This window comes from Lepidochelys olivacea (assembly GCF_965140295.1).
Source record: "Lepidochelys olivacea isolate rLepOli2 genome assembly, chromosome: 1".
Lineage (NCBI taxonomy): Eukaryota > Metazoa > Chordata > Testudines > Cheloniidae > Lepidochelys > Lepidochelys olivacea.
This window is the reverse complement of record NC_140411.1, coordinates 324,535,795-324,559,521: the sequence shown is the minus strand read 5'-3', so window position 1 is coordinate 324,559,521 and position 23,727 is coordinate 324,535,795. Positions and strand designations below refer to the sequence as shown.

At 42.8% G+C, this 23,727-nt stretch overlaps 1 protein-coding gene across 3 annotated transcripts in view; it reads left to right on the top strand.

Annotated features, from left to right (window-relative positions):
- The window catches only part of CPNE8 (copine 8), a 282,884-nt gene that overhangs the window by 27,808 nt on the left and 231,349 nt on the right, over window positions 1-23,727 (top strand). For 2 of the 3 annotated variants that reach the window (XM_084621135.1, XM_084621136.1), the window contains exon 3: window positions 18,373-18,419. The exons of the other annotated variant lie outside the window; for it this stretch is intronic. In XM_084621135.1, coding sequence (XP_084477261.1) covers window positions 18,373-18,419 — 47 coding nt within the window. The remainder of the gene's footprint in view (window positions 1-18,372; window positions 18,420-23,727) is intronic. 3 annotated transcript variants of the gene reach the window in all.

The window sequence follows — 23,727 nt, the reverse complement described above, 5'->3', positions numbered from 1 at the left end:
TCTGCCGATCCCACTACTGAGCCAGATCATTCACAAGATCAGGCAGGACAAAACCCGGGTCATTCTTATTGCTCGCATGTGGCTCAAACAAATGTGGCTCCCATACCAGAGACAGATAGCAGGGAAATAAGCACAGACTGGTGGGAGCGCATAGTGTTGCAGGTCTGGGATGATTCCCAGTGGCTGCAAAACTTTCGCATGCATAAGGGCACTTTCATGGAACTTTGTGACTTGCTTTCCCTGCCCTGAAGCGAAAGAATACCAAGATGAGTGCGGCCCTCACAGCTGAGAAGCAAGTGGCCCTGTGGAAGCTTGTAACGCCAGACAGCTACCGATCAGTCAGGAATCAATTTGGAGTGGGTAAATCTACTGTGGGGGCTGCTGTGATCTAAGTAGCCAACGCAGTCACTGAGCTGCTGCTATTAAAGGTAGTGACTCTGGGAAATGTGCAGGTCATAGTGGATGGCTTTTCTGCAGTGGGGTTCCCTAACTGGTGGGTCGATAGGGATACGCGTTCCATCTATCTTGGGACCGGATCACTTTGGCAGCCAGTATGTAAACCTCAAAGGGTACTTTTCAATGGTGCTGCAAGCACTGGTGGATCACCAGGGACGTTTCATCAACATGGGATGTCTGGGAAAGGTGCATGACGCTCGCATCTTCAGGAACTCTGGTCTGTTTGAACAGCTGCAGGAAGGAACTTACTTCCCAGACCAGAAAATTACCGATGGGGATGTTGAAATGCCTACAGTTATCCTTGGGGACCCAGCCTACCCCTTAATGCCATGGCTCATGAAGCCATACACAGGCGCCCTGGACAGTAATAAGGAGTTGTTCAACTACAGGCTGAGCAAGTGCGGAATGGTGTAGAATGTGCCTTTGGACTTTTTAAAAGCTCTCTGGCGCAGTTTACTGATTAGGTTAGACCTCAGCAAAACCAATATTCCCACTGTTATTGCTGCTTGCTGTGTGCTCCACAATGTCTGTGTGAGTAAGGGGGAGACGTTTATGGCAGGGTGGGAGGTTGAGGCAAATTGCCTAGCGGTTGATTACACATAGCCAGACCCTAGGGCGATCAGAAGAGCACAGCTGGGCGCTCTGCACATCAGAGAAGCTTTGAAAATGGGTTTCATGACTGGCCAGGCTACGGTGTGACAGTTCTGTTTGTTTCTCCTTGATGAAAACCCAACCCCTTTGGTTGACTCTACTTCCCTGTAAGCCAACCGACCTCCCCCCTTCGATCACTGCTTTCAGAGACAATAGAGTCGTCATTGTTTCAAAATCATGCATTCTTTATTAATTCATCAAACACGGGGGGGAAAACTCGCAAGGTAGCCCAGGTGGGGTGGTGGAGGAGGGAAGGACAAGGCCACACTACAGTTCAAAACTTGTGCAATCCTCTGGGGTAGAGTGGCTGGGTGCCTGTAGCCTTCCCTCCCCCCCCCCCCCCCCATGTTCTTGGGCATCTGGGTGAGGAGGATATGGAACTTGTCGGGGAGGGCAGGCGGTTACAGAGGGGCTGCAGTGGCGGTCTGTGCTCCTGCTGCCTTTTCTGCAGCTTCACCAGACGCTTGAGCATGTCAATTTGCTCCCCCATTAGGCTCAGCATTGCATCCTCCCTCCTCTCATTGTGTTCATTTAACGTTTTCCTGGATTCTGCCATTGTTTGCCTCCACGCATTCTACTGAGCTCTTTCAGTGCGGGAGGCCTGCATGAGCTTTGAGAACATGTCATCGCGACTGCTTTTTTTTTTTTTGCCTTCTAATCTGCGCTAGCCTCTGGGACGGAGATGATGGGGGAGCGTAGAAACATTTGCAGCTGCGGGAGGAAAATAAAGGGAGAGTAGTATTTAAAAAGATACATTTTAGAGAACAAAGGGAAGGCTATTTCACACTGAATCAAGCGATTCACATTACATGGCACATGTGCATCACCACCCCCCTCCGTGGCTAGTTTCAGGGAAGATCCCTCTCAGCCAAACGCAAACAGCTCAGCATGAGTGGGCCTCCCCACACCATGTGGCAAAGGCTTTTAGAGTACCTCCAGGAGAGCTTCATGGGGATGTCCCTGGAGGATTTCCGCTCCATCCCCAGACACGTTAACAGACTTTTCCAGTAGCTATACTGGCCGCAAATGCATCCCAAGTCTTCAGGGCAAATTAATCATTAAACATGCTTGCTTTTAAACCCTGTATTATATTTACAAAGCACCTCTGGTGAGTGTACCTTTCTCCAGCTTCATGGTCCAGGAGTCCGCCCTGGGAGGGTTGGGAGGATATTGGCTCCAGGGTGATGAACGCTTCCTGGCTGCTGGGGAGAAGGGATTCTCCACTTGCCTGCTGTGCGCTATCCTCAACCACGTCGTTGTCCTCCTCCTCCACAAAATCCTCATCCCTATTGCATGAGACTCCCCCCTTGCAGGTGTCCACGGACAGTGGTGGGGTAGTGGTAGGGGCCCCCCCTAGAATTGCATGCAGCTCTTAGAAGCAGCGTGTATGGGGCTCTGACCCAGAGGAACCATTTGCATCCTTTGTTTTTTGGTAGGTTTGCCTCAGCTCCTTAACTTTCACACGGCACTGCTGAGTGTCCCTGTTGTAGCCTCTGTCCATCATGCCCTTGGAGATTTTGGCAAATAAATTGGCATTTCGTCTTTTGGAACAGAATTCTGCCTGCATGGATTCAGTACCTCCCATTCAGTCCACGCTGGAGCTCTTTTGCAATTCTGGGACTCCATGGTCACATGTGCTGATCAGCTTGCCACGCTGGCCAAACAGGAAATGAAATTCAAAAGTCCCTGGGGCTTTTCCTGTCTACCTGGCCAGTGCATCTGAGTTGAGAGCGCTGTCCAGAGCGGTCACAATGGAGCACTGTGGGATAGCTCCCAGAGGCCAATACTGTCGAATTGCATCCATAGTACCCCAAATTCGACCCAGCGAGAGACTGGCTCTGTGCGTGGCACACTGTAGTCCCTTGCATGCCTATAGGGATGCATCTCAAACACCAGCAGTATCTCTAATTTCCACTTCACCAAAACATACTGTTTCTACAGGTAGGCAAAGAGTAGGTAGGATATATACAAAGTCAATAGATTCCTTCCTTAAGATATCTACAGACATGCACAGTAGGAGGTAAGGTTTTTTAGCTGAGTTGTGCCTAGGAGTGTTCTATATAATCGAGTAGACTAGGGGCAATAAACTCACTATATGCTATTGAAGTTCAATTCCAAGCCTTCCTACTTTAGGTTGGGATTAGCGTTTATGAATCAAGCAGATCATCTGCTGGCTCCAGCAGATGTTCTGATGATGTTGTGGATTTTGGGCCTAATTGCCATAACAGTTGGTCCTTGTTTGGGGGCAAGTGCTTCAGGTCTTTATTGGATAGGGAACTCAGAACATAGATATGTTTGAGATAACAAGCAACTTCTTTGTTTTCCATTCTGAGATGTATGATAGGGACATGTATTGTTAGTTCCAGTAGTTTTCTGTATATTTTTATGATAGTGTGTAACTTTAGAAAATATTTTATTCCTGCCTGCTCCTCTTGCTTGTGTATCTAATTTCTTATTACTTAATCTTGTCTATTCTAATGTTCATTGTTAATCTTAGTCTATTTAAAAGCCCCTAACTATGTCTTCTGCAGCAATTTGGTGCCTCCAAGGACTTTGAACCCACACCTGAGAAAAGACAAATCTGCCTTTTGCTGTCCTCCTGAGTATTCTCCCAAATTTGGCCAGGTTGAGATTTCTCAGAGGTTTATAGTTTGTACTTGCTCAGAGACTTCTTAGAGCTACAGAGATAAGAAGGACTTTCTCTGCAGTTGATGCTACAGGAGTGACAACAGGCACGAGAACTGACAGCAGGGAGATTCTCCCTGTGCTCTCAATGCTCCCCCTGCTGGTCCCAGGCAGGGTGGAGAAGATGATTGCCTGACTCAAATGCAGGAGGGGCAAGAACTGGATCTGGGAGAGAGGAGCATATTGGAGCAAGGTGTGTGTGTGTGTGTGTGTGTGTGTGTGTGTGTGTGAGAGAGAGAGAGAGAGAGAAACTGGGACTGGTTGGAGAGAGGGGGGAGCTTGGGGGAGGGGAGAGGATTAGATGAGTGGAGACTGGGATGAGGAGTCAGGGTGGAGAAGAGATAAGATTGGGATGAGGACAGGTTGGAAGGGATGGGGTAGAAGGTATTGGTCTTGGAGGAGAAAGGGACAGAGAGATCTGTGATCACTAGCACACACTGACAGATCTCAGGATAGTGTTTCTTCAAATTCCTTCCAGACATTGCCGCAGGGGATTCTTCCAGATCACTTATGAAAAGGAGCGTTTCCAATAGAAGGCTTTCCTATCTAGACTGGCAACACCTCAAATATTTATGAAAATCTTAGTAGTTTTCATTGCATCCCTAATTCCAAAAGGAGTGCATTTCTATCATTTCCTGAAAAGCCTCTTTGAGGGAGAAAAGAGCTCTCAATACTGAGGCAATGATAAACTTCAGTCCTGTGGCTTTGTTGTAATTTGTGAGTATAATAGGAATTACCTGGTGTTACAGTCCTGGCTGAGCTCCTCCTCACCGGGCAGCTATTTGGACTGATTCAACTGGTGCATCCATGTGCTTCTGAGCTCTTCTGGATCTGGGCAGACTCCAGCCACAGACTCATACATAGACTTTTTTCTGGTACTACTTCTAGGAAATAGGACCCTGTGTTCCAGCTGACCTGGACTCCAGGACTGGTGTTGAACCCTCCCAAGTCTTCCCAATCAAACAGACCCTCCCTAGACCTTCAATCCCATGGGTAATCCAGCTGATAGCTTAATCCTTCAGGAACATGGGAGAGTTGAAGCAAGTAATACAGAGACTTTGCAAAGGGATTTCTAAACTGAATATACTTTATTCATGGAAAAATTACAAGAGATGCAAGCAGTTTTATTATATTGACTACATTTGTGTAAGACCCCTGGCTAAGGTTCTTCAACACTCTTGATCATTGTTTGGGATTTGGTCAGTCTCTTTTCAGTTCCACAGGACTCTGCTCCCTTCCTTCCTCCTGGCTGGTCTGGCCATCTTATTCTGGATGGGGAAGCTGCTGCTCAGGGTAGACCTTGTCCTTTTAAAAACTTCTATCCTCCTTTCATTTGACCCTCCTTGTCCATCTCTTAAGGCCCCATCAAGTGATTTAAGGTCCACCATCAGGTGATCTGTTGCTTGATTACAGTCCACCCTGAGTCCTGACTGGAAAAATTTTGGTTTCTTGCAACTTTGGCCACACTCTTTAGCATACCCATTTAATTGCCAGAGCAAAGTCATTCAATGGTTATGACACTTTATTGATTAGTACTGTTTGTATTGTATCTATACCCCTTGGAATTATCATCCAAGATGGAGGTAAAAAGAGAACAAGGAAGACACAGCATGGTCTTACAGTCAAAAGAATGCTAACAAAACAAAATGCAGTTTGTAGCTGATATAGATACCTACAAACATGTACTGAATCTTCACACTTGGTCTAGCTTCAAGCTCTGCTTCTGCCTTAGTTTGCCTTCCTGTCAGATAGTTTCCCACCAGTTTCTAGCATGACTAGGTTGCTGAAGCAACTTAGCCCTCCATCCAAGTCATGACTTCTTCTGGAGTCTGTTAAAGTCCAAACTGAAACAGAACCCAAAGATTCCATCCCAGACTCTTTGTTGGGCATAGCCCTTCCTCTCAGGGTCTGTCCTCTGCACACAACAATCTGTATCCCTTCTCCTGAGATCAGCTTCTCGTTTTTTCTGGGCGCCAGTCAGTCCCTTGATGCTGGCAGGAGTGGCTATATCACTTCACAAGATGGCAGCATAGGGGGAACCCACATTCACCCAAAGAAAATAACAGAACGCCACTAGCCATCACCTTCAGCCCCCAACTAAAACCTCTCCAACACATCATCAAGGATCTACAACCTATCCTGAAGGACAACCAATCACTCTCACAGATCTTGGGAGACAGGCCAGTCCTTGCTTACAGACAGCCCCCCAACCTGAAGCAAATACTCACCAGCAACCACACAACAGAACCACTAACCCAGGAACCTATCCTTGCAACAAAGCCCGTTGCCAACTGTGCCCACATATCTATTCAGAGGACACCATCATAGGGCCTAATCACATCATCCACACTATCAGAGGCTCGTACACCTGCACATCCACCAATGTGATATATGCCATCATGTGCCAGCAATGCCCCTCTGCCATGTACATTGGTCAAACTGGACAGTCTCTACGTAAAAGAATAAATGGTCACAAATCAGACATCAAGAATTATAACATTCAAAAACCAGTTGGAGAACACTTCAATCTCTCTGGTCACTCGATTACAGACCTAAAAGTGGCAATTCTTCAACAAAAAAACTTCAAAACCAGACTCCGAGAGACTGCTGAATTGGAATTAATTTGCAAACTGGATACAATTAACTTAGGCTTGAATAGAGACTGGGAGTGGATGGATCATTACACAAAGTAAAACTATTTCCCCATGTTTATCCCCCCCACTGTTCCTCAGACGTTCTTGTCAACTGCTGGAAATGGCCCACCTTGATTATCACTACAAAAGGTCACGCCCCTCCCCCCCCCCCCGCTCTCCTGCTGGTAATAACTCACCTTAAGTGATCACTCTTGTTACAGTCTGTATGGTAGCACCCGTTGTTTCATGTTCTCTATGTATATAAATCTCCCCACTGTATTTTCCACTGTATGCATCCGATGAAGTGAGCTGTAGCTCACGAAAGCTTATGCTCAAATAAATTTGTTAGTCTCTAAGGTGCCACAAGTACTCCTTTTCTTTTTGCGAATACAGACTAACACAGCTGCTACTCTGAAACCTCTACTATGGGTTCCTTCCCTCAGTACCTAAATAATTGACATGTCTCCCCAGTAACAAACTACTCTGTTTTTCATCCCATGGTGTCTTTCTGTATGTTCAGCTTGGTCTTTAATGGAAGCTTCCCAGGAATGACCATAGGTTGCCCTTTTATCTCTCAGTAGGCCTGGTTTAGCCACATGCTTCCTCCTTGTCCCATAATCCCTACGTTCAATCCCTTGATCTAGGAAGGCAGGCTATACCGGTCACAGGGAGGGCTGAGCCTCAATCCCTTTAAAGGGCCAGATCACCCTGAGACTGTGTGTGGGGAAATTACTAAATTCCAACTCAAAAGTTCTAGTATCTTAGAGTCCGAGTGTAAGACTAGTTTGACCTCCTCTATATCACAGGCCACTAACATCACCCAGCCAGCCACACACTAAACCCAACAACCAGAATTAGACTTAAGTATTACAGCACTCTGGAGACTTAACTATTGTGTGCCACAGACGAAAAACAGGAGTGACTGTGGTGCACCAATACCTGAGGCCTTTGCAATGGCAGGGGCATTGATCAGGTGAGATTAAGCCCAGACGATGGTAGCATGTGACGTGCACCCCATGCTGCAGAGGACAGTGCGGGAAGAGAACCTCAAGGTCATGGTCAGTCTGACTTGGGGAAAATTCTTTCCCTACCCCATATAGGGAAGTTAGACCGTGAGCATCTGAGCAAGAACTGACCAGCCAAGGACCTGAGAAAGAGAACTCTTGGTCCCACCTCCTCCAGTATCCCATCTCCAGCTATGGCCATCTCTGATGCTTCAGAGAAAAGAGACTTCAACAACAACAACAAAAAAAAGGCAAACACAACCCACCAACAGCCCAGAATACACCAGGGAAAAAATTGCCTTTGTGACCTATACTGGTGACCACACCTGGATGCAACTTTAAACCACCAGAAGAAAAGCTTCCATCTCGGAGGAGATATACGTGAGGATCATGACAGCCATTCAATAGGTCTTAATTCTTGCTTGATAATGCTAAAGTTTGTTCCCCCAACCCCCATGAAGCTAAAGGTAAAGATGGTATATGCATTGAGTGTGTCTTATTCCGTATGATGATTCTGCAGAAGTTTCTCCTTTCTGTGGCCACCTTTTCCCCATGTAACCTGGATGCCAAAGTTGCAAATTTGAATAGTGGTCATTCAGGTCCTCAGCTGATCAGTGTCCAGAAACCAAAAAGAACAATTCTGTTGGACATGAATTTGTTTGAAAAATATGTTCCTCAAATAAGTTACCTCAAGTTGAAGCTACATCAATAGGTACTCTTAAAAAAGGCACATTAACTATCCACTATGCTCAGAATGCTAGACAAGATCAAGAGTAAGATTAACGTGGTAATGATGAGGAACTTGATAACAGGTGAATGTGAACTACCAAGATGGGAAGAGATGATATCTTTACAAAGAACCTGTATATCAGTACATATGAACAGAAAAGAACATATATCTTTCTGAGCCTGGTCAAAGGACAAATGAACATCTTGAATATCTGAGTTTATTAAGTCTGTACCAGGTAGACTGGGAGGGATGAAGCCTTCGCAGTTTAGTATTTCAAGTAATAGTGGCCAGATTTTGAGGCCAAAGGAAATGCTAAAGTCAGAGCTGGCTTCTGCAGTTGTAAAGGACAAGGGACAATAGCTCTAGATCAGTGGTTTTCAACCTTTTCATTTGCAGACCCCTAACAAATTTCAAATAGAGGTGCCAGACCCCTTTGGAAATTTTAGACATAGTATGTGGAGCCTCAGGGTCCGGGGACCACATGTTGAAAATCACTGGTCTAGTGGCACTGTACAACAAATGAAAAGTCTCCTTTACATATGCCACATCTACTTCTGGCTAAAAGAATCTAAAACAATATGAATAGATCAGTAGGCATTCTTGGAGCCCTCCCCCAACTCCCAGCTGAACAAGATTCCCTTTGTTCTCAGACTTAAAAATGCATTCTGCTCTTCCTATAACTTCCCGTCCTCAGATATCTGATTCAAGGGCCCTTTGTACATCTGGAACCAGGAAAGCTTTCTCTGACATGATGGAGACTGAAAGGGTAGCAAATGACGACAATGGGCAACTGATTAAAATTTGGGCCTTAAGAAAACATGTTATTGAAGGTCATACTATCAGTTTTTCTCAAATTCAAGCACTCATGCATTGGAAAGGGAGAACCTCTGTGAAGAAGGCCAGCATTACTCATGTTTTGTACTTCCTACAGGTCAGACTTTCCATGTATTTGCTTTCAGATTACAAGAGTGCAAAACATGTTTTATTCTCATTCTTACATTTTAAGACTTCCATAAGCAGCAACTCTCACTGGGCCTTTGCAAAGTACAGGATGTTCAACACTGAAATTTTTGTTTTGGTGGATTACAATTTTAAACCTCTGTTTGAATCTCTGGAGTTGACATCATTGACCACTTCTACAAAGTTTCCTTTTTAGTGATGGTAACCTCAAAAAGAGCTCAAGTTCTGAAGTTGTAGCAATATAATCTCAGTATTGTACAGTTCAAATGATAAAATATCCTTGAGGAGAGACCCCTCCCACTCCACAAAATACCATCTTCTACAATTATCAGAATAGATAACATTCCTTCATTATAACTAAATTTAGCTTCTGACAAGGGAAAAAAATTCACAAATTTGATGTCAAAAGAGTAGTAAGTATTTTTATTTTTATAATATATATGACTAAACAATTCAGAAAGCCAAACTGTTTCTTATAATATTCTTATTGTCAAAGCAGAAGTCTCACTATTGAGGTGGATAAGTTCACACATCCCTCAAACTTAAAGCCATAGATTCTTTTCCACCTCATAAATTCAGAGAGCGCTTTACTCAAGTGGCAGCCACAGCTTGGGCAAAAAGGTTATATGCATAATACCAAGAAAATTAGAAATGTTATGTGACATGGCTGTCTCCGCTCATGCTAATTAAACAGAATTTGAATGTACAGTTCCCCAGCAGAGAAGTCATTTGTTAGGAGAATGTCTCAATCTCAATAATATCATGGTAGATTTTTCTAGATGATTCTGAATATAGTTACCTGGTATTCTAATGATTTCTCATGTCCACAAATCCAACCCATCAATTAATTTTGATGTTATAATTATGTATGATAACCAGGTTATAATTAATTGTGACTTGCAACTTTTTAAAGTAAAAATTTGTAGAAAGTTGACTTCATATATTTGGCTAGTGTTTTTTTTTTTTTTTTTTTAATGCCTGGGAAAGTACTCCTCTGAATTATGATCTTTAATCATTTCTGATAGTTCTTGTCTTGCCTCAGGCATAGTGGATTAATTTCAATTCATGATTTTAATCAACTTTTCCTTTTGTATTTAATTTCTTTTCTAAAGAAAGGTGCATTCTCATTGGTTGAATTACAACTAAATAGAGCCTTTACACTAGATTTGGTACATCTTTTTGCTATCTAGGAGGGTACGCTGTAATCCTATACATTTAATTAAGCGATTATATAGCTAAGTATTTTCAGATTCTTATTAATTGTACATTTTAGTATGTTAGTAGATGGTGAATATTGCTTTTTAGATAAATCATGAGCAAAAAGTGAGTTGTCTAGCTGCATTAGGATAGTAACTGGAATTTAATTGAATAAACAAAAGAGGGTATACAATATATAGTTATTAAAACAACCTAAAATGTTTTGGATACATAAACGTCTCTTATCAAAACATTTTTCACATTTACAACTAAATGACTTATTAAAGGAACAGAGGGATAGCTGCAGTCAGTGAATTAAACAGATTTTCAGGTCAGCCTGGGAAAATTTTCAAATATGTCTAGTGAAAGTGACTGGAGCTTAAGTTCCTACTTGCTTAAGTTTCTTGACAATGAGACAACAGTCTCTTAGGTTACTTAGGCTATCCTTCAAACTTTTAAAACTAATAGATCTCATCCCCTCCATCCTCATTTTTATTCATAGACTGGAAGAGAGAGAGACAAGTTTTTCCTATTTTTAGAACTCCCAATCGATTTCTCAACTATGAATGAATTTGTCTAAATGAAGAAAATATTCTCTCTATGTGCCAGCAGAAGAGGCTACTGCTGTTAAAAGTTGGTTTAGCACTTAGATAAACTCTCTGGTTCCAGGTGCTTAGCTCGTGACTTCTACCAGTTCAGTAGTGTGACTTTAAAACATCATCAGCAAATATGTACTGCTTGAATGGTTCACCTCCAGCCCTGAAATATATTATGACTCATATCATAACACTGCTTGCTCCGTGCACTTCTTTCCTGCCAGCAATTTAACTTTGTTGTAGGATATTCTTCAATATTTCTTCAATGTCTCTTAAAGTTCTTTCAATATTTCAACAACATCAGCAATGCAGCAGCAGTCTTTCTGCAGTTTGTTCAAGGCTGTGGAAATAGATTTCAGTATATTCAGCATATCTTCTACATTTTTCTTTATTCCAATGGTGACTACTTCGCCTGTGATAGTTCCATCTGTTTTGTTACAATTTTCTTCCCAAAATGTCTTCCGAATGGGCCAGATGTTAATAAATAGATCAGAACTGTCACCCGCTAAATTCTATGGTACATCTTGGATGAGAATTAGTTTGGATCATCTTACTTTCTTCAGTGAAGCTGAAGCCAAATACTTTCAAAACAACCACTTTGCAATTTCAGTAAGATTTTCTTTCCTGGAGTTACCTTAAGCCTTCAGCTAAAAGATGCATCTGCACCCATATTTTATAAGTTTCAGGGACCTTTCATTATCTTCTTCTAGATTTCTTCTCCTGTTTGCTATAGTTGTAGCATTGTGTGTGACAAAGCTATGCACTTCGAAGTTGTAGACATTGCAGATAATGGACATTCATAACCCTGTTATGTCTAAGCTGGATCCTGAAACAAAATGGTGAAAAAAAGATAGTTTTCAGGAATCACAGGGAAGAATGACAATTATTCTCTGTCTCCAAATGTAGACCTCGGATCCCCTTTTTTGACATTTTAGAGATGCAGATTATGGAGACAGGGCTTTGGAGCAGAGCCCGGAGCTGGAGTGCGGAGCAGCTCCGGAGCAGTGGAGCTGCAGGTTTTTGCCTGGAGCTGGAGCGGAGCCAGAGCACAGCTCCAAAGCCCTGCATGGAGAGGCTGGTTATACCTATTAGGTCTGCTCTCTTCAACCCAACCAAGATTCTGTCTCTCTCCCACTTTTCATCTCCACCTGTATCTGAGAGTATACAGGATATATCCTATACCAGTGGAAGGACATTCATTTATATTACTGTACTGTAATGGTTCTTGGAGTACCTGGAACTGTGAGTTACCTTGTTACCCCTCCTCTCAAGTGAGAGGGAGTCTGGTCTGTGATGGTTTGGTCTTAACTCCCTAAAACCACCAGCCTTTCAGCCACTCAAGCACTCTCCTCTGAGCTGTGCCAGCCCTGTCTTTGCCTCGTAGATAAATGAGAGGCATGACAGTCCCTGAGTCCCACTGAAGTGTTCTCTTGTGATTTCCAGCCCCTGACACCTGCTACTCACAGAAATCCCAAATCCTCTTTTCCCAAAGGAGCAGTGTATCCCAGTTTCTCAGTTTTATCTTAAATTGGTGCTCCTGTATAACACACAGCATGTATGTGCTTTTATAATAAAACAACTGTGTTTTAAGAAAATACAGAGGTTCCACTAGAAACAAGAGTGATGCAAACAAATGGTTACAATTAAAAAGCCCACATAAAACGCAAACTAGGGCCTACACTTATTAGTTACATTACTCCATTATTTGTTACCTTAGCTATCTAATAAAATCGGATTTCTCCCCTCCCCCAGTTTAATCTGTTGCGGAGCTCGCTTGCTTCTCAGGAAACAGGATCCAATCTTTCATAAAACACCCGTGCTGAATAAGAGGTCTCCTCAGTTAATAGATCTAGAGTGTCTTTCTCCACCTGGTGATATACTAACTAAACCAGTCTTTTGCGTCTCTGTTCGTAGAAAGGGTGATCCCCGTCTGTCATAATGTTCCTTTTTACTGCAAGTGGTTTCAGTGGTTATAGTTTCTTTGATGGTTTTCCATTGACACTTTTCTGTGTTGTTGGAATGTTGGACATTCATCAATGCATTACATAATCAGTTAGCCAGGGAGGGGGACTACTTCCTCCCACTTCAATGAGCCCTCACTGAGATACATGATTCCCTGGTGACTCACTTTCACACCATGACCATAAGGGGATAATTTTCAATATGGTTACATCATTCCTTGGACACACACCTCATGATTGCGTATTGATAAGTCACAAGGTTGCAGTAGAGACACCTCCTCATGGTGTATCCTTCATGGATAAATATAATGAAAGTGATGTATTAGGTGAAGTGAGTTTGTCAAGTCCGAGACAAAATTATTGGTAAAGAACTGTGAATTCTTTGCCCTGGTGCCAGTGGGCTTATGAATCACATGTACTTACTGTCAAACTCTATAGGGGTATCTGCAGCATAGGAAAGAGTTAGGAGCAACAAGGCTTCTCATTCTGCCCCTTCTGACATAGAACAATGTAAGCTGAGCACTTCTGGCAGGAAAGTCTACTTGTTCAGCTCACTAGGTCTTCAAGAAGCCACTTCTTAAATCATTATGTCCCATTATGATTGTCTCAGGGGATGCCAAGAGCCCCATCCTGGACTTTTTGCCTGAGGACCAGAGGGAAGTACCAGGACCCTCTTCACCAAAGGTCAGATTGGCACTAGGATTGCTGTATGATGCCTCTGTCATGAGTACAAGAACAGTGGCCCCAGGAGTGGCTCTTGTGAGGTATTCTTGCTTGAGATCCTTACAGGTGGCTCTCACAGCTGAATCCCAAGAGAAAACTGAAGACCTCGCTTTTGAGGGCACTAGCCTCTCATGACCAAAGTGGTGAGGCGGTGGAGAAGACCAAGGCTACTAAAGCCACTGCACCATCCTTGGAAATAATAGTCCTTTTTCAGCTTACTTTCTACCCAGCATTCTACTTCTAAAGACAGGCTTCCTCACAACACCAAGGGATTCCTTCCCAGAGGCAGTATCAGCTGCCTCCTAATCCTGTTATTGGCAAATGATTTGAGCAACAGAAGAGCAAGTATTCCTTGCCACATATCCCCATAGCCTTCAGTATCAGCTTCTAAAAAACAATTTTGAAGGTGCAGTTCAGAGTCATGTATCAATTTACATTACCTCTCCAATCCTTCCTTCTTTATGTCCTTCCTTTGGACTCACTCTCCTCCTCCTCTCCTCCTCCTCCAATGCCTAGTGCATTATTACTTTGATTACTGAGTACTGAATGTTATCTGCATTGGGTACTCTATCCAGTTCTGCACCTGGCCACCTCACCATTGTCCCCCCTTCTTCCTCCTCCTTCACAGACCTGTCTCAGAGTCCTATTGGAAGAAGTGGATTCCTTTCTCAATAAGGGAAGCCATACAGGTGTTTCTACAGGAACAGTGAGGGAAAGGATTGTATTTCCACTATTTCCTGATTCCAAAGTTTTTAGATCCATTCTTGACTTCCTAAACTTCAACAGGTTTAGGAGAACATTTAAATTCAGGATGCTTATTCTGCAGGACATTGTCTTACCTATCCCAGGGATATTGGTTTGCAGCTCTCAGTTTACATGGTTTTTGCCCTTGTGCCAGTCAAACACACTTGCTTCAAGTATCTGAGGGTTTTTGAGGGGTGGCGGAATAAAATACTATCAGTTCAGCGGCTTTTTTTTTTTTCAGTTAATTCATGGCTCTACAAGTCTTAACCTAGTGCCTTGTGATGGTTACTGCACATCTCAGACACAAGGGATTTTTATCTAACCATACCTTTACAATTGGATTCTAAGGTTCAGTTCCCAACAGGATTTCACAAAGCAATCCAATATATGGGTAATCTCTTGCAGTCTTTGGGATTGTTTAATCTCAGGTCGGAAATACTCACTTCATCCCACAAAAAGGATCATCTTTGTCAGAGTAATCCTGGACTCTATTTGTGCCAGTTCCTTTCCTGCAAAAGAGTTTTCCCAAAAGTCAAGACTCCCTGGCAATTCTCAGGGAACAACTGATGCAGACCACACAATTATTCTTGAAACTACTAAGCCTGATTGCCATAACAACCTGCACCTCACCATATGATTGTCTGAACATGAGATCCTTGAAGCTCTGGATGGTAGGCGAATACATACTAAATGTACACCACGTTCAAAGAAGACTGACCATCCCTCCTCAAGTCCTTGAACAGCTTTGCTGGTGGAAGAACAGGGATAACATCCTCCAGTGGGATATCTTTTGCTTCACCTTTCCCCACTATCGTGGTCACAACTGAAGCTTGCAGTCCATGCAGGGGTGTACATGATCATGATTTCCAAATACATGGACTGTGGAACACCTAGCAATCCAGACTCCATATCCATGCACTGGAGCTCAGCGCAGTATGGTGGGCCAAAGGGCCATACTCAAAGGGCCCTGTCTCTGTATCTTCATGTAGTATAGGTGCTTTCAGACAATACCATGGACATTTATTAAATCAACAAGCAGGGAGGAGTGTATTCGCAGGCCTTAACAGCAGAAGCAAGAAAAGTGGTGCATTGTTTTTTTTATTTAAAAAAAGAAAAAATGTGTATCCCAAACCAAATCTCCCTAGTAGCTCTTCACCTTGCTGGGGAGAACTATGTCTATACATTGTCTCTCAGTAAGGGGTCTCCGGATCAAGCCAAGTGGTCCTTGATACCAGTGGAGGCCAACATATTATTTCATAGATGGGGCCAGTAATAGACCTCTTTGTGTCTGAGCAAAACACTAAGTGCTATGTATACTGCACAAGAGCACACACAGACCAAAGATCCCACTTGGATGTGTTTCTGCTGGACTAGAGCTAACTGCTTCTATATGCCTTCCCTCAAATTTCTCTGATACCCATAGTTCTAGGAAGATCAGGTTGGTCAGAGCAAACATTATGCTAGATGTATAACAATATTATGTAGCACAACTTTGCTATATCTATATTTAGCCAAGAACTCCGTACCCATGTTCTCCTGGCAGAACACTGCTTGCTAATTTCCCATAAATGGAAATATAAAGAACCTTAAAGAGAAGTTACTTACCAATAGCTGTTGTTCTTCAAAAGTTGCTTGGGTGTAGTCCCAGTACCTGCCAACCTTATTCTCTCTACCTCCGAGTTCTTAGAACATTAGGACTGGCAGTTAGGGAGAAGGAACTGAGGCTGTCTGTGTATGCACACTTCTCCTTATATAGAGTAAGGGGTTGACACCTTTGTATGAGATCTCTCAGGCAGCTGTACTGGAGGTGGCTTTTCAAGGCCTTTCCTTTGCTTGACTCTAAAGGTGCCATATCTCACAATTGTGAATACACAGAGGCAACACACAAACAATAGTTATTGGTAAGTAACCTCTTTATTATCTATTATTATTTATTTATTAGCTCAGGGGCACCATTGTTTTGGGCACTATTATAAACATACACAAATTGACACATTCCTTGTCATGAAGACTTTATAGTCTAAATTAAGACAAGACCTACAGTCTGAGTACAAGAATAAGATGGAAGGAGGATAGAGGAAGATGGTTAGTATAATAAAAATCATGGTACACAATGTGATGATTTCAATGTAATTAAAAAAAAATCATACCCCCCCACTTCCTTAATATCAACTTCATCCTCTATAGACTATGATAATCTTGGCTTGGTATTATTTGGCTTTGGTTTTATTGTTTTTCTGCCATTTGGTATAAACTAGTCCCAACTTCCCATTTTAGCCTGCCAGTGCAGGATCAATATGGGTGGGTTGTCTTCTGTGCTCCTGGGACTGTCTTACCTTCATTCTGTTAACTGCAGACTAGTGCAAATTAGGTATGGAGCAAAGTATCTTTTAGAGGAGAAAGAAAATCCAGTTTCAGGCTTGACCCTGTTTCCACTGAAGTCAGTAGGGTGATTCTCTTTAACTCCAATGGAAGTATGTAACAGGGTCCACAATCCGCCCCTCTTCCTAGGGCCTGCTTGCTGCTCCACTCAGACTCAGAAGCTTCAGGGTTGTGCAACACCGTGTCTTTATTCACTAAAGGTTATCCCACCACCAGTGTCTGTCTATATACAACTTTACAGGATTAATCTCCTCCTTTACAGGCAGAACCAGCCTTCAGCTAGGAGGCCTCCAGTCCCCTCCCTAACTGGCTGTCTCCCAGCCTTTGTAGCCCGTGGCTTGTCAGGCCAGCAGGTCTTGCCAATCCTCAGGCCACCATCAGGCCTTTTCCATGAGCCCCAATATGTTTCCGCTGATTGGAGCTGACTGGGCAGGGGCTAATTAGGCGCTTTTGCACCAGCACCCTGCTACAGAATTGAATTGGGCCCTTACCCTTTGTTGCTAAAGACTGCAACCCAAAGCATGTTTTTTTTTGTTTTTTTTTTTTTTAAATTAGAGATTAAAAATGTATTGAAGCAGGAGAATAATCTGTCAGAAAACCATTTAGGGCAGATCTAGATCAGCATTATTCAGAAGGCGGAGTGGTACTGTGTTAGGTTGCCTTTTTGGTTGCTGGCTTACACGTGGTTCAAGATTCATGTGTAGTGAACAAACATTAACCTGTAAAGGCTGTTGGATGTGAATGAGTGATTGCCCTAATCAATTTTATACATGTATTGGATAACTGCTGCTATTAACTGTATTACAGAAGTGCAGAGAACTCCCGATTCTTGTACCTCCAGGATTGAGTTTTCCTGCTCTCAGCTCCTGAGATGGAGCTGGAGAGTCAGATGATGATAATAATATTTAATAAAAAAATTATATCTGTTGGAAACAAAGGGAGTTCTTTTTTTGGGAGGAGGCAGTGGCATGAAGTCTGTTGCTAAAAGTGAAAATATTCTGTATGGGCATTTAGTGACAGCTCATAAATGTACTTTATTATGGCGTTTCCTTTTTTAAGGCTTGTACTGGGTGGATGTGTCACTTTGGCAACAATTACTGGCTTTAAACAAAATTTTTGTTTGTGGGAATTTAGTTAAAAAGTGTATCGATATACAACATATTATATCTTTCTTTTGTATATTTGGAGCAGGTCTAAGGAAAAAAGGCTCAGGAAGTTTTATCTCTCCCACCCTATTTTCTCTCTCTTTCCTATATGGGTCCCTATTTGTTTCTCTTTTAATTCTCATCTCCTGAAGACAGTGTATTTTTTAGAGTACTTATAGTTAGACCAATATTTCAATCTGATTTTAGTGAAATCTTGCTTTTACGCAGTGTTGCATCTAAGGATTGTCAAGTGACTTGCTAAAAGTCAAGCAGTAAGTATCACAGCCCACTTTAGAGCCATTCTATTTCCAGGCTCATTGTCCATATTGTCTCCATAGGAGGGCTCCAAGCATAGGACTATTAGGAACTGAGTGCAAGGATTTGATATTTGATTGTCCTAGCTAGTAATTGCAACAGCAATGTAAGACTTCCTAAAACAGATTCATTTAATGTAAGAATGTTAAAAGAAATTATGAAAATGACAGAGCATTTCTTCTTTCCACAGTATGTGTTTTGTATACACAAGGTATTGGAAGCAAAGAATGGAGAGAGGTAAGGTGGTGGTTTTTTTTTTTTTAATGTATGTTTTTGTTTTTAATTTTTTAATTAAGTGTGGTGGTTTGTTTGTCATGGCAAAAAAAAAAAAGGGAAAAATTATGATTAGTTGATTGATTGCTATGCAAAAGAAGTCCAGCTCTGAAATGTGCAGAAAAAAAAGCCGAAAGACTCAGCGTCACTTTATTTTGAACTCTTTGTATTTATATATCCTGTGTTATATTTAAAAATGGTTAATTCCATTTAAAGAAGAAAGATGGTTGTCCCATACTTCCCTCCACCGTAAATAAAACCAACTTTATTTTTAAAAAATATGGAGCAGGCTAGCCAGGTTTCCAAAGGCTATTTGTGAAGGGGAAAGGGGGGAGGAGACTAGATCACTAACAGTTTTTGTCTCAATTATTAATGGTTTTACTTCTCCGATTTGGCCTACTGGTACTTTACAGTAGTCATATACTTGAGTTCTTAAGTATGGTGCCTGGGTGCCTCCAGATTCTAAGTGGGAAGAAGAACATTTCATTGTTGTATCAGCAGTTGGAATCATCTCAGGTGGTAATGACTGAAATACGTTACTACCTTACAACTGTTCATTGCCCTGCTCTAAATAAGTTAGTGGTCTCAGTTCATTTTCTAGGGGACAGATGTCAACATCACTTACGTGTAGTACTGTACGCTTGTTGGCACTCTTAGCAATAGAAGTAAAAGAAAGACAAAGTAAAGTTAAGCCTATTACTTAACAGGGAAGGAAGCAAATAATGAATGACACAGCAAAGGCTGAAGTGCGTTAATGCCTTTTTTGCTTCAGGCTTCACTTAAAAGGTTAATTGTGACCAGATGTTTAACACAATATTAACCACAAGGGAGAGGGGATTTCTGGGCAGAATAGTGAAATAATAGGTTAAAGAATGTTTGGATAAATCGGATCTCTTCAAGACGGTGGGACCTGATGAACTTTGCTGCAGTATACTTAAGGAACTAGCCAAACCGATCTCTGAACCATTAGCTATTATTTTTGAGAACTCTTGGAGGATTGATGAGGTCCCAGAAAGTTGGAGAAGTGCAAACATATTACCTATGTTCAAAATAGGGGAAAATGAGCACCCAGGGAATTACAGACGGTTCAGTCTAACTTCGATACTTGGAAAGATACTGGAATAAACTATTGAATAATTTTATTCAACCTAGAAAATAAGGTGATAAGTAAGAGCCAATGTGGATTTGTCAAGAAGAAATCATGCCATAAGTGTATGCTTATAAAATCTGTGGATGGCTCCAAGCTGGGAGAGGTTGAAAGCACTTTAGAGGACAGGATTAGAATTCAAAATTACTTTGATAATTTAGAAAATTGGTCTGAAATCAGTAAGATGAAATTCAGTAAAAATAGATGCAAAGTACTATACTTAGGAAGCAAAGGAAGAAAAAATTAAAATGGTGAATAACTGGCTCGGCAGTAGTACTGCAGAAAAATAATCTGAGGGTTATAGTGGGTTGTAAAACCAACAGTATGATATTGTTGCGAAAAAGTCTATATGTCATTCTGAGATGTACTTACAGGAGTGTTGTACGTAAGACAAAGGAGGTAGTTGTTTTGCTCTACTCTGCAGTGGTGAGGCCTAAGCTGGAGTACTGTGTCCTGTTTTCGGCACCACTTTAAAAAAGATGTGGACAAATTGGAGAGAGTCCAGAGAGGAGCAACAAAATAAGAGGCTTAGAAAACATGACCTTAGAGCAGCAGTTCTCAAACTGTGGGTCAGGACCACAAAGTGAGTTGCGACGCCATTTTAATGGGGTCACCAGGGCTGGCTTAGAGTTGCTGGGGACTGGAGACGAAGCCCGAGCCCCACCGCCCAGGCCATAGCCCAAAGGCTTCAGCCCTGGGCGGCAGGGCTCGGTTACAGGCCCCCTGCCTGGGGCTGAACCCCTTGGGCTTTGGCTTTGACACCCCCACCCCCGGGTGGGGAGGTGCAGCGGTAGGGCTCAGGCTTCAGTCCCCCCTTCTGGGGTCATGTGGTAATTTTTGTTGTCAGAAGGGGGTTGCGGTGCAATGAAGTTTGAGAACCCCTGCCTTCGAGGAATAGTTGAAAGAACTGGGCGTGTTTATTCTAGAGAAGAGAATGTCTGGTTGGGGGGGTCATGATAAATCTTCAATATATAGAAGGTTGGTATAAAGAGGACTGTGATTAGTTGCTTCTTTGAATAATGTCCCTATAGGTGCTCTACTCTGGGTGCACTTGCACCCATGCTCCTTTGATCATTGATTTTTGCATAGCAGTGTCCATTTGGCCCACATATCGCATAGTGCAAGCAAACTATCCTCAGTTCCTTCTCAACCACTCACCCGAGATGGAACCTTAGCAGTTGTCTGCACTGAGTTTTACCTCAACTGTGTCCCCTTAGCTCTTTAAGTAGTTAATTATAGTTGTTCTTAGTAGTAGTTTTAACTGTAGTAGTTTAAAAAGTTATTGGATTTTTTTTTAGACAGTTACTCCCCCCTGGGAGTTTTTACTTTACTGGAAAGGCATGCCTGGTTTTCCTGGTTTCAAACATTGTCTGTCATGCCAGAAGGCAATCCTGGTGACCTTGTCTGTCATGCCAGAAGGCAATCCTGGTACATCTGTTGCTTCAGGACTCTCATATTTCCCAAAAATGCAACTTCTGTCTGGTATTTAAAATGTAAAGCCAGAAAAAATGTGAAGCTCAAACTTCAACTCCTCATGATGGAGAGCTCACTCTGCCTGGCCTCTGACCCTAGCCAGGGGACCAACCCCTGTTGGCTGGTCTTTGAATAAGTCCGCTGCCTCCACTGTCTCCAAACTGCACTCCTCAAGGATATCTAAGAGGAATACCCAAGATTCCTCTCATAAGACTCCCAAAATCTGTCCCTCAAGTTATCCAGATAGGGAATCTACCTCAAAAGAAAGTCACTGACTTCGATGACTCCAGCCCCTTCAGCACCCACTGCTCTCCAGTCTGGTACTTGCGAGACTGCTGGTTCCTCAGGTACTGAGGGCATGATCAAGCCTAAAGACTATGAAGTCCCAGGTTCTGAGAGGTCAGCTGGTACTGTCAATGGATCAAGGCAGCAAAAAGAGCACTGCCTCTTCTCACCCAGTACCGAAGATGCTCAATCGGGCTTCTTCTGGAGGTCTCCCCTCAGAGAGTTTGAGATTTATAGTACCGTCAACTCCCTCTGCCATTATCACTTTGGTGCAGGCCATGGATATGGTACCGACACTGCTCTTGGTACTGCAGGAGTTTCATTTTCTGCTAGACCTGGCTGTTTCCGAGACACCTGACTCAGTCATTGCTCAGTTCTGATCTGTTCTCTGTACCTAGGATCTCCAGATTCCCATACACCTGGCTGGTACTGATGGTTGTACCTCAAATTTCTTCTGCTGCTCCACTGCTTCACAGTGACTTGGAAAAGGAGGATTCTGATAAAGATCTTATCTTCATCTCTCAAATATCTGTCCTGAGGCTCTCCACTCCATTCCTATAGAGGCTCTTTTCCATAGGTCTCTGAGGAAATTGATCTCAGTCATGAGAGATGTCCACAACCACCATCTTGCTGGTACAAACACTCATGGATTCCTCCACCCATGTAATATTCACCAGCCCCTCAGCTATACTGGAAGTCAGGACACCTAGGTGGCTTGTCATCGGCAATTCTTTAGGGCCTCGAACGCCATCTGTCAGAGGTAGACAACTTTCATCGCCCTCTCTCCAATAGACCAGAACCTCAGGAAGAAACCTTTTGAGGAACAGGAAACTAGGGGCTGATGAAGAGATCTCTCCACTAGCCAGCATCTTTTCTCTATGCCCCGATGAAGTGGTCATGCCACTCCACGATCCCTGGCTGACTCTTTTAAACAGTTCCAGGACCTTTATCAAGATGGTCACGGATTCTTTGCAAATTCTTCTTCAATAGGTTAAAGAATCACATCAGAAGCTGCTTGACATTCTTCATACAGCTTGATCTGCTCACATTGCCTTTCTTGTTGGCTTTTTCAGGGCCTCATTATGTGGCACACCTGGCCTCAATTTTACCCATGTTCGAGAGAACAGACAAAAAAAATACTATGTCCCCTCTAAGGACTCAGAATTTTTATTTTCTCATCCCTATCCTTAGTCCTTGGTGGTCAAGGTGGTTAACGAACATGGAAGGCAGTACCACGCTAATGCTGTTCCCTATGGTAAAGATCATAAACACCTTGACCTATTGGGTATAAAATCATATTTGTCAGCAACTTTATAATTTAGAATCACCAACTACCAGGCATTAATGGCCAAGTACAACTGTACAGATTATACCAAGCTGAACTCCCTTATTGAACATCTACCATTGGAACACAGAGAGCAATTCCAGGCAATTATTGCAAAGGCCAGCTGCTTGCCAGAACATCTCTTCAGACCTCCCTGGCTGCTGCCGCTGCTGCCACTCCTTTGATTTCTATGGTGGTAGTTATGAAGAGGGCCTCCTGGATTCAGATCTCAGGATTTCCAAAAGATATCCAGATACAGTTGAAGACTTTCCTCTTGATGACACTAAATTGTTTGCTGACTGTACAGTCGAATTTCTGATGCATATTTCCATATAGCAATCCACACATCCCACAAAAGATTCCTATGTTTTACTGTCGTTCAGGCCCATTTTCAGTTCAGGGTGCTCCCTTTTGGCTTATGATCTGCCCCAAAGACCTTTTCAAAGGTCATCAGTAGTAGCAGCACACCTCCACTAAATGATTGGCTTCTGAAAGGTTGCTTCCTGGACCTTACTTCACAGGCAACTTGTGAAGCCATAGATCTCTTTCTCAAATTGGGCCTACAACTGAATACTTCAAAAATTCTCCTTGGGCCTCTATACATACCTTTTGGTGAGCATTATGCAATAACTCATGATTCGGCTGTACTTTCTTCAGTACTGGACTTGATTTCGAAGCTCCCTCCTCCTTACTTTTACTTGATAGCCATCTGGAGTGGAGCACCATAGGGACACAACTCAAAGAAGAAGAAATGGTTACTTACACCAAGCACTAACTATCGTTCTTCGAAATGTGTCCCCCTGGGGGTGCTCCGCCACGTGCCCTCATTCCCTTCTGCTTTGGAGTTCTCTGCTATGGAGCTTCATGGTAGAGAAGGAACTGAAAGCAGTTCACGCACTCAGTGCTTATATAACAGTATGGACCATGAGACTGAGTAATATGCATGTGTGGGCAGAATAGGTGCTGCTATGAGAAATCTATGATCAAAGGTGCAGAGTGCCTAAGTGCATTTGTAGTGGAGCATCCATAGCGACACATCTCGA